The sequence below is a fragment of the Schistocerca serialis genome, chromosome 9 (genome assembly GCF_023864345.2).
Source record: "Schistocerca serialis cubense isolate TAMUIC-IGC-003099 chromosome 9, iqSchSeri2.2, whole genome shotgun sequence".
NCBI lineage: Eukaryota > Metazoa > Arthropoda > Insecta > Orthoptera > Acrididae > Schistocerca > Schistocerca serialis.
In genome coordinates, this window is record NC_064646.1 from 207,326,362 (window position 1) to 207,342,511 (window position 16,150).

Below are 16,150 nucleotides of genomic sequence, written 5' to 3' on the forward strand. Positions count from 1 at the left end.
GCTTAGCGATGTACTATATGGCATAGGGCTGAGCAGATCAAATCTGGCGTTGCGCCGGTGATGTCATAATTTTAGGACAATGACGAACAATTATTTGATATGTTCATGGAACAGTGACCATTTATTTATTCCTGTATACTTATTACCAACTGCACATGGACTTAAAGTATGAGAGTTAATTTTATGAAGTCTTGAATGGTGAAGATGTGGTGAAACTGAGACGAGACCCCAGAGATATTGGCCTATTAGGAAAGAGGATACATATAACAAAGGTTCCTACAGTTTATATGAAGAAAAACAGAACAGTAAGATTTTCATTCCTTGAAATACAGTAACGTTGTAGAATAACCAGACGTTGCAAATTTATCAGAATTAATTTTAATAAGCGAAGAATGTGCTGAAATTAAAAAAATGAAAACTTCGTAATTACCAGTTTATCAGTAACTATATCATTTAAATGAGGAACATGATAAGAATAGAAGTAATACGATGAAGATATAATCACGACCAATGCCTTAATACCACTTCTTAATCAAAACACAAACCCTCCAAAGCAATCAAGTGCAAGGTAGTTAAAGTACAACACATAAAGGGGCTAGCATTATTAATAACAATTCCGCAGTATCTCTTACAGAAATTACTCCGAATTCCCTTCGGTAGCTTTTCAGGTAGGGATCTATTACTTAGGCTATCCACAGCAACAAGAAGCCGTATCCATTATCATGCCCATTATACACATGAACAGGACTTTTATTAGCAGTTAATAGTTTATGTTGTAACGTCCTTTTATAAAAACGAACTTTTTCAGATTACATTGATTGAATGTCTTATTTGTGGAATGAGTACTGATCTCGAATTATAGTGTAGCGTGTTGTAACTGCAAGTGGTGTGCTTACACTGTGTTATTGTTAGCAAAACTTTAAATGAATTGATTGGGCATTGCAACCCCCAATACCAATAAAGAAATACAGCCACTGCAAAACACATTCAGCCCCTTAGGCTCTGTTGAAACTGATAACTTTGGACCCTGTGCACATAACAAAGAAATTAAATTGTCTTACCTCCATAGCAGCAACGCTCGAACGCGATATAGTCTGGTCTCTCATAAAAAAATACAGGCTCAGCATTGTGCAATTCTGGCCATAATACTTTGCAATCCACATGAAATTATTTTAACTGATAAACAATAACATTTAAGAAAATCATACTTCTTCAAAAAATATATGGCCTGGACAGGAGGCGATACTGATTGTCGTGAATTACTGAGTTCTTTTTAGCAAAATTATATTAAGTTTGGTTTTCCAAAAACATATCACAATTACTTACACTTGAGCCATAAACAACGAGAATTAAACAGCAAGTATTATCTAACCTCATTAAACCACTATAAATGCACATCATCAAATTACATATCGCTCTGTTAACAAATCTTAGAATAACAAATCATAGAAGCATTACAAAAGTGAAATATCTAACTACCATTTTCATCAAATTAGTTTACGTACATTCTGGGGTTACGCAACAACTACAAATTATAAGCCTACTAATCTATACTAACGCGCTGACAAAAACAAAAATCATACTTATTTAGCATCTTTACCTTGATTGCATGAAGATTTCTGCTTCCATGTTCAGCAGTACTGACATATTTAAAATAATCTAACACTTGGTGGCTTCACACAGCATACCGCAAAAACTCCCTACTCCATCGTATTACCCTCACAGCCGGCTACCTACGACAGTTTGCCAAGCGCTCTCTTACTCCAACACTACAATCTCACACCTAAAACAGCATCTTTGGCTCTGCGGTCGTGCATAATCAGCGCTCCGCATTATCGAGCCTATGAGAGAAATACACCGTTTATAGTATTCTAGTTTCATTTAATGTACATAAATATTTCTATCATATTCTAATGCCACTTACAAGTGTGCCCCAGTAGACCCTTTTCACAACACGACAATTCGAGTTCAGTACTCATTCCACAGATCAGACATTCAATCAACGTAATCCTAAAAAGTGTATTTTTATAAAAGAACGTTACACTGTTAGACTTTTAACAACAATATTCACTTTATCTTTAACTTTAAAGCCCACATAGGCGTGCAGACATGCATTTTCTAAGTTCTTACCTTCTGTGATGATTATTTGTAATATTGGTGCTATAATTCTGCACATATTTTCAATTCTCCTCTGAAATAGACCACGATCTCCAACTATCTACTGCCAAGATACAACGTGTGATGTTCGATATGCAAGATACGTGCGATAATTATGTGCACAGTTTCTGAATCATTAGAATTAGTGGAATGTACCTTTTGCGGAGCTCTTTCAATTGGAATTTTCTCTTATCAGTCTTGCACTCTAGCATTTTCAGCAGATAGTAGTACAGATTCAGAAAGCAACGTTTCTGTGCAAAACAATTAGCTCTTTATTCTCATGAAGTAATGAGAGCCATCGACAGGTGATCTTAATTTGATTCTGCGTTTCTAGATTTCTAGAAAGTTTCTAATACCGTATCTCAGAAGCTGCTTCTAATCTAATGGCATGCTTATGGCGTATCTTGACAGTTGTGCGACTGGACTCGTGATTTCGTGTCAGAAACGGCGCAGTTCGTAGCAATGACGGAAAGTGTTTGTGTAAAACAGATGTGATGTCTGGCGTTCCCCAAGAAAATGTAGGTCCTCTGCTGATCCACACACACACACACACACACACACACACATATATATATATATATATATATATATATATATATATATATATATATATATATATATGTGTGTGTGTGTGTGTGTGTGTGTGTGTGTGTGTGTATGAGGCACTCTCAGGAACTACTTTAGATCGTTTGTAGATGGTGCTATCATTCATAGTCTAGTAAAGTCATTAGAAGATGAAAACCATTCAAAAGTATTACTAGACATCTGCATGTTGTGAAAAGTGGTGGTTAACGCTTAGTAATGAAGTCATCCACCTGATTATTAAAACAAAGTTGTTAAATTTCGTTAACGTGATAAATCACACAAACCTAAAAACGAGCAGTTCAAAGAAAATGGTTCAAATGGCTCTAAGCACTATGGAACTTAACATCTGAGGTCATCAGCACCCTAGACTTAGAACTACCTAAACCTAAATAACCTAAAGACATCATGCACATCCATGCCCGAGGATGCAGCAGTAGCAGTAGAGCTCTTCCGGACGGAAACGCCTAGAACCCCTCGGTCACATCGGCCGGCAACTATCAGTTCAACTAAACACCTAGGGATTACAATTATAAACAAAAAAATGGAAGATATCATAGATAATGCTGAGTTTTATTGGTGCAATACTAGAAAATGTTTCTGATCCACTAAAGAGACCTCCTGCACTGCGCTCGCTCGCTGCTAGATTACTGAAATGCGGTGTCAGAATTTTACCATCTAGGATTGACCAAGGACATCGGAAAACTTAGAAGGGCAGCTCGCGAAACTGGGCAGAGAGTGTTGCGAATATGATACGTGAGTTGGAATGGCAATCATCAAATCAAAGGCGTTTTTAGTTCCCGCGAGCTGTTTTCGAGAAATGTCACTTCTGAGAGCCACAACACATTTTGTTGATTCCCGCCTAGGTAGGATGAAATGACAACCTTAACAAAATACTAGAAATCAGGGGCACCACGTAAAGATTTATGTGGTCGATTTCTCTGCACGCTACTAGAATGAGACGGTATAGAAGTAGTGTAGTAGTAGTTCGATGAACCGTCTGCCAGTCACTTAGGTGTGAGTTGTAGAGTATGCATGCAGATGCACGAGTAGATGTAAATAATGGAGGTTCTCCGCTAAATTGGGGAAAGAAACAATTTATGAAAATTCCTATGTAGAAGAAGTGACAGGAAGATACGACATGTAACATCCATGAGATTAGAATGAACAGTAGAATACAGTTGTAGGGGAGGTCTAAAGTATATGAGGCAGATAACTGACAAGGGATGAAATCACTACGAACTAGAGCAAATAATGCCGAAGCCTTATAAAATAAGAGGAAGGAAAATGCACAAATTATAAGGAGAACTATATCGGTGATGATCTTACATATACATCATTAACTACTACTAAGAAATTATTTATGGCCCCTTATTGGCACTATTTTGCATATCATGAGAGAGTTGCTTCAGTTTTTGAATTTTTCTAATATGACTTTGTCTTGCAGGGTACAGACTTCACTGGAGTGCTCAAATGCGCGGTTTTCCTTCCACTACCCGGCGGCCAAGTATACATGTATTGTTGGGCAGCACACAATATAACCGAGCAGGTGAGTACGCGATAGTGATTAGGCAATGACAACCCAAAAGGATCAAAATTATTTACAAATTCTGTATGTGAGACATTCATATAAATTGTGCACCAATTTAGTTCCTTGAAAAACAGCTTCTGAACGGATATACGAGAAGTGTTCCAATTGAAGCTCATTTGGTTCTTGTTACTTTCAGAGCTATACAATATGACAAAGATGGCACTATTTGGTTTTCTTTCACGAAACACAGCACTGATTTTCTCTAGCAGCTCAGTTGTAGCAGTAGTTCGGGTAATGTAGTTTTCACTTGCCTCCCCTCTTAGCAAAGCGCTAAATTTGAATATCACGCTTGGTGCATAAAGGGTCCCTCCGAACCAATTTAATATTTCCAAGCTATAAAATTAGAAGTGCTCACGTACTAACACAGAAGTATTCTTGGGCTGCATCAGGCGGCCATCAGAATTTGCTGTCAACATCAAGCGGCAGTAGGCGCAGCAGCTCTGCAAGTATGGTGCGCAGCAGCGGATTGTAAGCTACTCCACTCTGAGTGTGGAGGAAATGATTGAAATCCTCGACATTTATCACCGACGCTTATAGCACACATTCTGCGGAAATCTTTGTCGGTCAGGTGTTAGAAAGACGCATGAGCGTCTACAGCACTCCTCCAGTAGCCAGCGTAAGGTCTGTGGCATTTTCTTCCTGCTCCTTTTCCTACTCTGTTCGAGAATGGTACGCCGGCAGAAAAACTGCTGGAAAATTTCCATATGTATTTCCATTTCTTTAAATCTCTTGTCATAATCACTTCGTGAGATGTATATGGGAGGCTGGAATACGTTTACTTGGAAATTTTAGAGAATCTCTACGTTTGGATCTTTCCCATCTCCTTTATTAATGCGACCTGCTAACGACATCAAATACGTAGCCGTCGACTTGAGAAAGTAAGCAAGTACAAGACGTTTGCTTTAACGCAGCGTTTATTTATGTATCTCTAACAACAATATAGTCAACGATATAATGCACGCATAGGCATAAAGTGCCCAGGAAGACGTTGTACAGCATCGCTGATCTTTCACATCTTCCCCACCGTGACCAACCTACACAGGGACGACCATGTATACTAGCTTGGAAATCTGTTCCATCTGTGGTAACGAGAACGACAGTATGTCTCCATCTATTCGTGGTTCTTCCACTCTTGATCTCTTCCATATGTGGCGGGGACCTACATCCTCTTGAAGAAGCTCGTTATCTCTAATCCGGATCTTCAGTTGTTTGCCAGTGTCCTTAACTTGGTGGAAGGGCCGAAGGAGCAATAAGTATTCTTTGCCCCACCGCTTCCAAAGGTCGTCGGTTATCTCACCAAGTCTGTTGTTTTTGGTGACTCAGGTCACTTGGGTAGGATGGAAAGTCTTCCTTAAACGAGAAAATGTGCTGGGCAAAGCACCTCATCCTCAGTTTCTCTGATGGGTCTTGAATAATTTAGTGTGGCTTCTTTATACAGAAGTAAGGTTTGTAGGCCTACCTCGTCCATCCTGCAGCCGCTCAGTACCTTACGGATTCATCGTTTAACTGAGCCAACCACGCGCTGCCACTATCCTCCCTCTCCACCCCCACCACCCAAACCGCTCGTGGAGCTATGAACTTCCTTATTACATATACGCTGTTGTACGAGGAACTGTCGTATCTTGTCACCAGATATAGCGGTCCGTATTTCCGTCACCCCTTGGTTAGCTGTAGGGAAAGTTGGGGTGTTATCACTATACATATTATGCGGAATACCACGCCGACCTATGAACATTGAAGCGGTCTTTTCTCGAGATGGTTGTTAATTGCTGATTCACCACTGTAGTTACGGAAGAGGTGATTAATAGGATGCAAAGTTTGTAGTGATCCCTGATTTTGAGTTTAGGGTCGCCGCGAAATCAATGCCAGGAACTCCAAACGGCTTGAGAGATTTCACTCTATCAGCTGATAATGATGCTTACATCTGTTGGCCAGCGATGTTGCGTGCAATTTCACAGAGAAGACAAAAACAGAAGCCTCTTTTGATCACACCTCAGGCGTGTAGTACCCAAAACGATTCTGTTAGTTGTAAAAGAACTACTCATACTCCTAAATAGTGTCGACAGATATGTGTGCACATGATCACAAGTTTGTTGAAGTGATGGTTTCTTCCAGAAGAATAGGGGGACTCGCTTCCATGGAAGCGTCGGTGTACTGCAGGCGAGCTCCTAAACGTAATAAATAGTCGTATAAATATGTGCTGAAGCATTTTATCTTGGATGTAGTAGAAAGTGAAAGACCATTGCTTAGAACGATGATTTCCGAGGAGAAACACTCATACTGCACAGTTTTAATGCAGTAAAGACAGGATTCCGCTATTTCTGCTACAGTGAATTCTTGGCACGAGTCCTTTTTCTGAAGAAGCTTTCGTTTGATGCTGAGGGACATAAGTAGTGGTTTGTACAGTTTCCAGTAAGAGCTTTATCTCCTTATGTCTATGAGTGACTCTGGAGCCTGAATGAGTAAAGCCTGAGAAGATTAATTAAGATTCAATAAAATTTTCGGTGAAATAGATGCGTGATAATTGTTCGTGCATAAATTAGGAAGTCGTTATAGCCGTAGTGGTCCGTTACAGCAGATGCCCAGAATTTGCAACGTCTGAGTTGTGGCTCCTCTTGAATACAAACACAATGAGTTTTCTTTGTCCGGACAGTATGTCTACTGAGACGGTGTTGCTCGCGGTATATTTCCTTCTGCTGTAATTTTCTCTGAAACATTTAAGGTGATTTGCCGCAGATTCACTGAGAAACTGAGAATGTGTCTTCTCCCGAGTTCCGAGTCCTCCTTAGAATCGTTACTCTCGTCTGGATATCTCTTCGTTCTACCTTCCAAAGCGCGGATAATTGTTGTAAATTAGTCCCCCCACTTCGAGAGTTTCGGTTTTGTTTATATTAGCAAAGATAACGCAAAATATAATGACAATAGGCTGCTTTCCGGTTCAGTTCCTGCAGTAAAGTCATCCATGTACCTGTTTTGATGCACCAAGGGGAGGGAACTGGGACTGATAAATGTCTCCTAGTTCAGGAGTGATGCAGAAAGCAGAAACTGACTGGAGGCCGAAACGAAGACGTGAAAATTGATAAACTGTCCTTTGTCTTGCATTCATATAACTGTAACCTTGTTTGTTGTTCTTGTAACAGAAGAATTTAGTATGACTTCTCCACCCCGTCCCCCCCCCCATCCCGCCCCATACACACATGCGTTGTAACATAGCAGTAATAAGGAAATAGTTGTTAAACATTGGCAGGTGGCAGTGAGCTTGTTATTTCATTCGAGGAAGATTTCATTCCTCGAAGCAAAGAATTTTTTTCTTTTTTCTTCAGCATTAGTAGTATTTACTCGGCACTGCAATAAGAATTAATTTCTGAAGTGTTTCGCTGTCTACAGGCGCAGGAAGTGGCGCTGTCAGCTTACAGCTGTTCCTGGTTGGAGGCGAGTGCTCGTTTCAAACGCTCACTGAGGATCCTCATAAGCCGCGCCCAGAAACCACTGGTTCTTACCGCTGGGCACCTCTACTCCATCAACAGGGAAGTCTTCGTCTCGGTCAGTATTATGGTGCTAGATTAAACGCCAGAACTTCATACTGTTGCAGAAGTACGAATTATCCTGTCACTTTTCCGATCTCACTACATTTTAGTGAATTTTACCTTGGTAGTATTACTTACGTAATTTGGTGAGCCACCGCACATCACACAAGACCACTCCCCTAGTACAATCGGAAGAATTAAATCTAAGATGTAACAGCGTTATGCTTATATTGAAGGACAAGAATGGTCTAACTTAGCACTGGTTACCCACCTTCAGTTACGTAAATAACAAAAATACGTGAACAGTCCTCGGTGGTTCTTTTCTTATAACTACAAGCGCAGATAGCCAGAAGGAACAGGGAACAGTGTAACATTTCGCTGAAATATCTCTGATCATCTATTTTGAGCTCCGTCCGGGAAACGAATTCGACGACTTCCTCATAGTAACACGAGATATACATGAACTCCTTAGAAGGGTGGTCCCCAAAATTACTCTGAATATGTAATTAAAACGTAACACTCAAAATGCTGATAATTACAATAGCACAGGGACAAGGTTTATCATTAAAAAAAGCAAATGTTGAACAATAACCTCAATGCAGTTTCAGAATCTGTCTCATGTTTTTGATAAAACTTAATGAGATTAAGATTCTATTTGAAACTGAGAATACTATAACGACTAGGCAGTAATATTACGTACGGTGTTGCACTTTACAAAAAACTTGCTTTGGTAGGTTTAAATACTACAGAAGGAAAGTTAACTTTAGTTACAGATTGTATGTATGTCTGTTATCAGGCATTATCTTCTTTGGGATGGGAGTAACGTTCATTTACGGGATACAAAAGTAATATGAAACTGGAAAACGATACAAAAGCCATAAAGTAAGTGCAACCGTATCGGGTGGACATCCGTGGAAAGGCAAAACTATAATACATAGTTCCTAAAGACGGGGAGCTCCTTTTTTCAATAGTTGCATGGGCAACAGTCTGGATGCATCACTGATCAGTCCTTTTAGTATTAACCAACATTGCCCTTTTATGTTGATACAGTGAACAGTTAAAAGGGAGAGGAAACAACAGCGTTTATATTTTATGTTGAGAAGTAGCTGTGTTGCATGGTTTGATGGCATTGGCATTTTCTTACGTAAAATACTACATAGTGAAAAAGAAACCTTTATGATCTCTGAGTGGGAACTAATCAGGAGAACTATGTCATCAGGAAATAAAACAAATTTTAACGGGTCCTTCATGGAAAGTTAGATACCTCTGTTGAGCTATTGAATTCAAATATCGAAAAGGATTTAATGAATTTATACATAGTGGGAATTAGTGACGTGTGACGGCAGGAAAGAGAGGATTTCTGGTCAGGTGATTCCGTATTGTTAATAAAATCATATACGGATAATACAGGAGCCGGTCTAAGAATGAAAAAGAAATTAGTAATTACTAATTATGCTACTATGAGTAGCATAATCAACACATTATCGAAGTCGAAGCCAAGGTAGATACAACATTCACCCAATAGTACTATATTATATGCCTTCTAGCACCTTGATGAATTATGTGCTGTGTAAGTGGATTAAGGACGCAAAAGATCCTCAAAGGTTTAACAACGCTATTCGAAAAATGTAGAGGATGCTAAGGTTGTTGCACTCTCGCTTCAGGAGAAAAAGTGCAGATGACGAGAGGCAAAAGTTAGTAAAACTTCGTGCACCTATAAAAAGATCGATGCACGAAGCTTACACCGGCTACCACTGCCGAGAACCCGAGAAAATTAAGGTCCTACATAAAATCATTAAGTGGGTCTAAGGCTTCTATTAAGTCACTCGTTGACCACTCTGGTGCGGCAGTAGAAGACACCAAAAGTAAAGACGAGATATTAAATTTAGCATTTAAGAAATCGTACACGCAGGAGAATCGTACAAACATACTATCATTTGACCGTTTCACATGTTCCCGTATGGAAGACGTAGTAATATACGTCTCTGGTTTAGAGACACAACTGATAGTGTTGAAAGGAAATAAATCGTCAGGTCCTGATGGGATCCTAGTGTGGCTTTACAAAGAGTATTCTACTGTATTGGTCCTTACTTAGCTTTAATTTATCACGAATGATTCTCCCAACACAAAGTCCCAAGCGACCGGAAAGCAGCGCAGGTGACTCCTGTGTACGAAATGGTAAAAGAACGAACTCGCTTGCTGATGATGCTGTGTTGTATGGGAATGTGTATTCGTTGAGTGACTGTGGCAGGATACAAAATGACTTAAATAAATTTTCTAGTTAGTGTGATGAATGGCAGCCAGTTCTAAATGTAGAAAAATGGATCTTATCGCAGATGAGTAGGAAAAACAAACTTAATTGAATCGAGTACAGAATTAGTACTGTGCTGATGACACAGTGTAACGTGGCAAGTCAGTATGAAATGGAATGAGCTTGTAAGAACTGTTGTAGAGATGGCGAGCGATCGACTTCGGTTTACCGGGAGAATTTTAGGAATGTGTGGTTCATCTACAAAGGGGACCGCATGCACGTCACTTGTGCGACTCATTGTTGAGTACTGGTCGAGCATTTGCGATCAGCACCAGGTCGGATTAGGCCTAAAGGAAGACATGGAAGCAATTCAGAAGCAGATTGCTAGATTTTTCACTTGTAGGTTCGAACAACACGTAAGGATCATGGACATTCTTCGGGAACTCTAATGGGAATCAACAGAGGGAAGGCGACGATCTTTTCGAGAAAACACTACTGAGGAAATTTACAGAACCGGCGTTTGGGGCTGACTGCAGAACGATTCAGCTACCACCAGTGTAAATTTCAGGTAAGGACAAGTCGTTTATCCCTCTATCTATTTTCACGTGGAACGGGAAAGGAAATGACTAGGAGTCCACCACGCACCATACGGTGGCTTGGCGAGTATGTATGTATATAGCTGTAGGTGTAGATACATGGAAAGAATGTGTGATGACATAAGAGAAATTACTCAGATTGTTAAGGATCCTAAAATTTCACAATTTTTGGTCTGAATCTAGATAGTAAATAAAGTAACAGATGCGAATACGCTGGGAAACACCGAATGGGGGAAAGGAATGGAAGGGGAAGCTGGCTGGCTTTTCACTGATTTTTTACAGACCACAATTCACTCAATGTTAACGTTTATTTTGAGAACTATGAAAGATGTTTTACTCAGAAGAGAGACCTGGATATATTGGAAGGTCTCATACAGATTATGTAAAATTGGAAAATTTGAAAACATAATTATGTTAATATACAGAATATATTCATGGGAAAATGTGGACTCTGACAGTAATTTATTAGCTATGAAGTCCAGACTATAGCTGATAATATTGCTGCAAAGTAGGAAAATAAGATCCAGAACAAATTTAAAGAGCAAGACAGGGCTGAACGGGAACATTAATCAATGATTGACAGAAAAGGAATGCAGTGCATGGCTAACGAGTAGCTTTAAAAAAGCAATAGTAAAGATAGGAGAGGATCAAATAGGCACAAATACAAGATCCAGTAAAAATCTTAGAATGACATAAGGAATACAGAATTTAATTGAATAAAAGAGGAAACAGAAAAAAATAAAAATTGGCCAAGTGCGTGTAGGAATCACGCTCTGACGGTTCTGTATGAAATTAGTTATGTACACACATACAGTTCATCCATCGCGGTAATCGAAATTCTCAACGACTTTTGCATATTATCGTTATCTTTATTGGCAACATACTGGTTAAACAAATTTCACGAAGATGTCGAAATCTATGTAGTAGTTGCTCAGACTAGCCCGAACATACAAAAAGAAGCGAGCAGGGGATTTAGTATACGTATGTAGAGACAGTATGTGTAATATTTAATGAAACATTTTTTATTTTCTCACCAAAACCTGACTTTTTGTTCATATACAGTAATGCTCGTCTATTACGCCTTTGATTGATGATGAATGCATTGAATATTCAAACAGAAAAAGAAGGTGCTCTCTACTACGAGAGCGTTAACACCACACTTCCGCACACTACAAGCACTGCAACCCGTCTCTCTTGCTCCGTGCAACAACTCCCTACCCAAAGATTTTACAACGCACAAGCACTGCTATTATCGTTGCTAGTCGATGCAAATAGCAAATGCTTTGGCTTTTTCCCAGAGCTTGTAAGTTTCACAGCAAGACACAGATAAATACAGTGAAATGTCCACAGACTTCTACCTAAATTTACACATACACTGAAGCAATGTCCATACTTATTAAAGGAAAGCATTCACATTACAAATATTTACATACAATTCAGCAAAAAAAATTATACATGGGTAGCAGGTTCCATGCACCCTGCATGTTACAGGGTCCATGATAACAGCAGCGGTCGCGTGGGGAGAATTGCGTGGATCGTTAGACCAAAACGTTCTTTACTTTTTGAATGGCTTATCTTCGCGTGGCAGCAAATTGATGACTCGCCCCTCCCATATACATTAAATTTGCTTTTTGAGTGTGGATGTAAATGTAGATGCGATGCAGTTCGGCCTAAAGGGTTTATGTTTGAATTTACACTGAAGCTCCAAAGAAACTGGTACAGCCATGCGTATTTCCAATACAGAGATACGTAAACGCCAGAATACGGCCCTGCGGCCCACAACGCCTATATAAGACGAGTGTCTAGTAGAGTTGTTAGATCGGTTACTACTGCGACAAAAGCACGTTATCAAGATTTAAGTTAGTTTGAACCTAGTGTTATAGTAGGCGCTAGAGCGATGGGCACAGCATCTCCGAGGGGACGATGAAGTGGAGATTTTTCCGTGCGGCCATTTCACGAGTGTACCGTGAATATCAGGAATCCGGTAAAACATCGAATCTCCGACATCGCTTCTGCCGGAAAAATAACCTGCAAGAACGGGACCAACGACGAATGAAGAGAATCGTTCAACGTACAGATGTGCAACCCTTCCCAAATTGTCGCAGATTTCAATTATGGACCATCAAGTGTCAGGGTGCGAACCATTCAATGAAAAGTCATCGACATGGGCATTCGGAGCCGAAGGCCCACTCGTGTATCCTTGATGACTTGACATCACAAAGCTGTATGCCTCGCCTGGGCCCATCAACACCGATATTGGAGAGTTGATGACTGGAAATATGCTGCGTGGTCGGACGAGTCTCGTTTCAAGTTGTATCGATCATATGGACGTGTACGAGTATGGAGGCAACCTCATGAATCCAACAGGGGACTATTCAAGTTGATGGATGCTGTGTAATAGTGTGGAGCATGTGCAGTTGGTGTGATATGGGATCCCCTGATACGTCTAGATACAGCTCTGACAGGTGACACGTACTTAAACATCCTGCTGGTCACCTGCATCCATTCATGTTCATCGTGCATTCCGACTGACTTGAACAATTCCAGCAGGACAATATGACACCGCGCCCGTCAAGAATTGCTACAGATTGGCTCCAGGAACACTCTTCTGACTTCACTCTCCAGACAGGAACATTGTTGCGCATATCTGGAATGCCTTGCAACGCGTTGTTGAGAGGAGATCTGCACCCCGTCGTACTATCACAGATTTATGGACAGCGCTGGAGGATTCATGGTGTCAGTTCTCTCCAGCACTACTTGACACTAGCCGAGTCCATGCCACGTCGTGCTGTGGCACTTCTGCGTGCTCGCGGGGCCCCTACACGATATTAGGTAGGTGTAGCAGTTTCTTTGGCTCTTCAGTGTATATCCTCCTGCTACCATATAACAAAAAACTAGAGGAAACGTAATATCCTCAGACTGTGGCGCCTTCTTGGATGCGAGGTATGAGAGCCGAGGGAGCAGGCGTCCCAGCTGAACGGCGTCAGTGTTGCGACGTAGGGGATTTTTGCACGCGCTGTCACTGTGACATTGCGGCGGAAGGTGACCTCTGAAATTGCGTCACGTCACGCACTTACCCTGACGGGCAACGCGGTAGTGGTAACTGTGAGAAAATAACAATCTCTCTCTCTCTCTCTCTGTGTGTGTGTGTGTGTTTCCGCTTTCCATGGTAGTCATCATAAAATAGTCCCTTTGCCGCCACCCAAGTTTATTTCCTCGTTCCCTATCCTTAACCCCCCGCCCCCCCCTCTCTCTCTCCCTCTCTCTCTCCCTCCCTCTCTCTCTCTTTCTCTCTCTCTCTCTCTCTCTCAATACAATCACAGTTTGACAAGCTTCAGGTACAGTGAAACCCTACTTCTTCCTAAATTTCATGACTGTAGGTCAACGAGAGGAATTCTATAAGTTCTGATGAGTGAGTTTGAGAGTTTCACAATGTGTGACGCTGAGGGAATTAGTTTGGAAAATGCGATACCACAAGTAGTAGAAGTGTTCTCTACTTGCCCCGTAAAATCTGACGGTACATGAAATGAAGAGGATATAAAATGGAGACTGGCAGTAGCAAGAAAGGCATTTCTTAAAAACAGAAATTTTATTAATACCGACTATGAATTTCAATATTATAAATAATTTTCTGAATGCGTTTATATGGAATTTACCCACATACGGAAGTGAAACGAAGACGATAAACTGTCCAGACAATTAGAGAACAGCGGCTTTTGAAATCACGCTGAGGGTCAGATGGTTATAGCGATTGATCAGTGTAGGGCAGGGTTAGTGATCAAACTGGAAAAATAACAAATTTACTAAACAATCACGCTTATAGAAGGAAACGTTAGGAAGTGCCTAACCTGATGCATCATAAAGTCATTAACTTGCTAATGGAGGGAAACTCTTTGAGGGTATCGTAGAGTGAGTCCAAGGTTTGAATACGGTAAGGGTGCTCAAAGTCATGTACGTCACTGTACTTACGCAGATATGAAAAGACTTGGAAGAACACAGCGGAAACAACACTACCATCGTAATTCCAAACGTATCATAATCTGACAAGAACATCATATGCTGAACAAGGCATTTACAGTCCTAAATGGTAGTGCGCCTGTGTATTGTGTGCTTCTGTTTCGAGGAATAAGTCTGTCCATTCAGCCTCTTCCATATAAGGCTCACACACAATACTCTTATCCAGACGGAGGCTCTTTTTTATGCTTCAACGAGTTACAAGACGTTATGGGCTACTGATTTACAGTTCTCCATGGCGCTGAAACAAATTACGACTTCCACGCTAGGTGGATGCCAGTATTAATTTGCATGCACGCCGGTCACACATTCGCCTTTTACCGCGGAACAACTGCGATCTCCTACTACACAGGGACTATACCCTCCCCTCTTTCTGCTTCTTCCCTCTCCCACCAGTGATTTTTCTACAGACCTTTTCATGAAGTTTCCGATCGATTTCCTCAGTTAGTATTTCTTAATAAACAAACACAGATAAAATTCATCAACATACATAATGCAATGAGTGGATGCCACGACATGTGTAGTTTCACATACTGGAGTTTACGTTTAAATAAGAAATATCAAATAATCCTCCTGTTAACTGCTGGAATATTTGGTCTTGTAAGGGTAAATATGCGTTTGGAGATCACTTAGACTTAAGCCAAGGGTACTACACACACACACACACACACACACACACACACACACACACACACACACACACGAAAAATACTCGCGTGTACACGAGTATGGGGACCGCTACAAATTGATATCAAATACGCTATAGTATATCATGTCTTGGAATTTTATTTTGTGCTTTTTAAATGGATACCTTTCTGTGAGAACAAACCGTGCAGCCTGTGGTCGATAGGTACATTTACGGTTTACCTGCCCACTGCCCACGCTTTATAGGGTGGTTACTATTGTGCAGCTATTCACGGATGTCCCGTGTGGGCTGTTATTATCATATGGCACCAAATCTTGGTAGATATGCTAATGCGTTTCACAGACCTGATTTATGCTGGAAAATAATTAGTTCAATTTTTCTCAGCAGGTGCAGATCTGGCGTTGTAAATGCAACTAAGGCATTTACAAATGTTTCTGTATATAATGGAACAGGAACGGGAGGTGGCCAGGAAGGATCAAATAAGTGAAAAAAGCATAATGTTGATTTTATTATTAATCACTGCTTACACAGTTTGTTCATTATCAGCACCGGAGACGTTGACGAGGTGGTTGGTTGATTGGGTTGGGGACGGGGACCAAACAGCGAGGTCATCAGTCCCATTGGGTTAGGGAAGGATGGGGAAGAAAGTCGGTCTTGGTGCCTTTCAAAGGAATCATCCCGGCATTTGCCTGAAGCGTTCAAGAATAACAAGTTTCTAATACTATTCTGCGCTGTAAATATCAGTGTGATTGGTGGAGGGAGGGGGGTGGCGAGTGCGAAGTGCTT

At 40.7% G+C, this 16,150-nt stretch overlaps 1 protein-coding gene across 1 annotated transcript in view; it reads left to right on the top strand.

The window, feature by feature from the left end:
- The window catches only part of LOC126418975 (odorant receptor Or2-like), a 108,718-nt gene that overhangs the window by 92,043 nt on the left and 525 nt on the right, over positions 1-16,150 (top strand). Inside the window, exons 3-4 of the mRNA XM_050086021.1 lie at positions 4,187-4,288; positions 7,718-7,873. Coding sequence (XP_049941978.1) covers positions 4,187-4,288; positions 7,718-7,873 — 258 coding nt within the window. The remainder of the gene's footprint in view (positions 1-4,186; positions 4,289-7,717; positions 7,874-16,150) is intronic.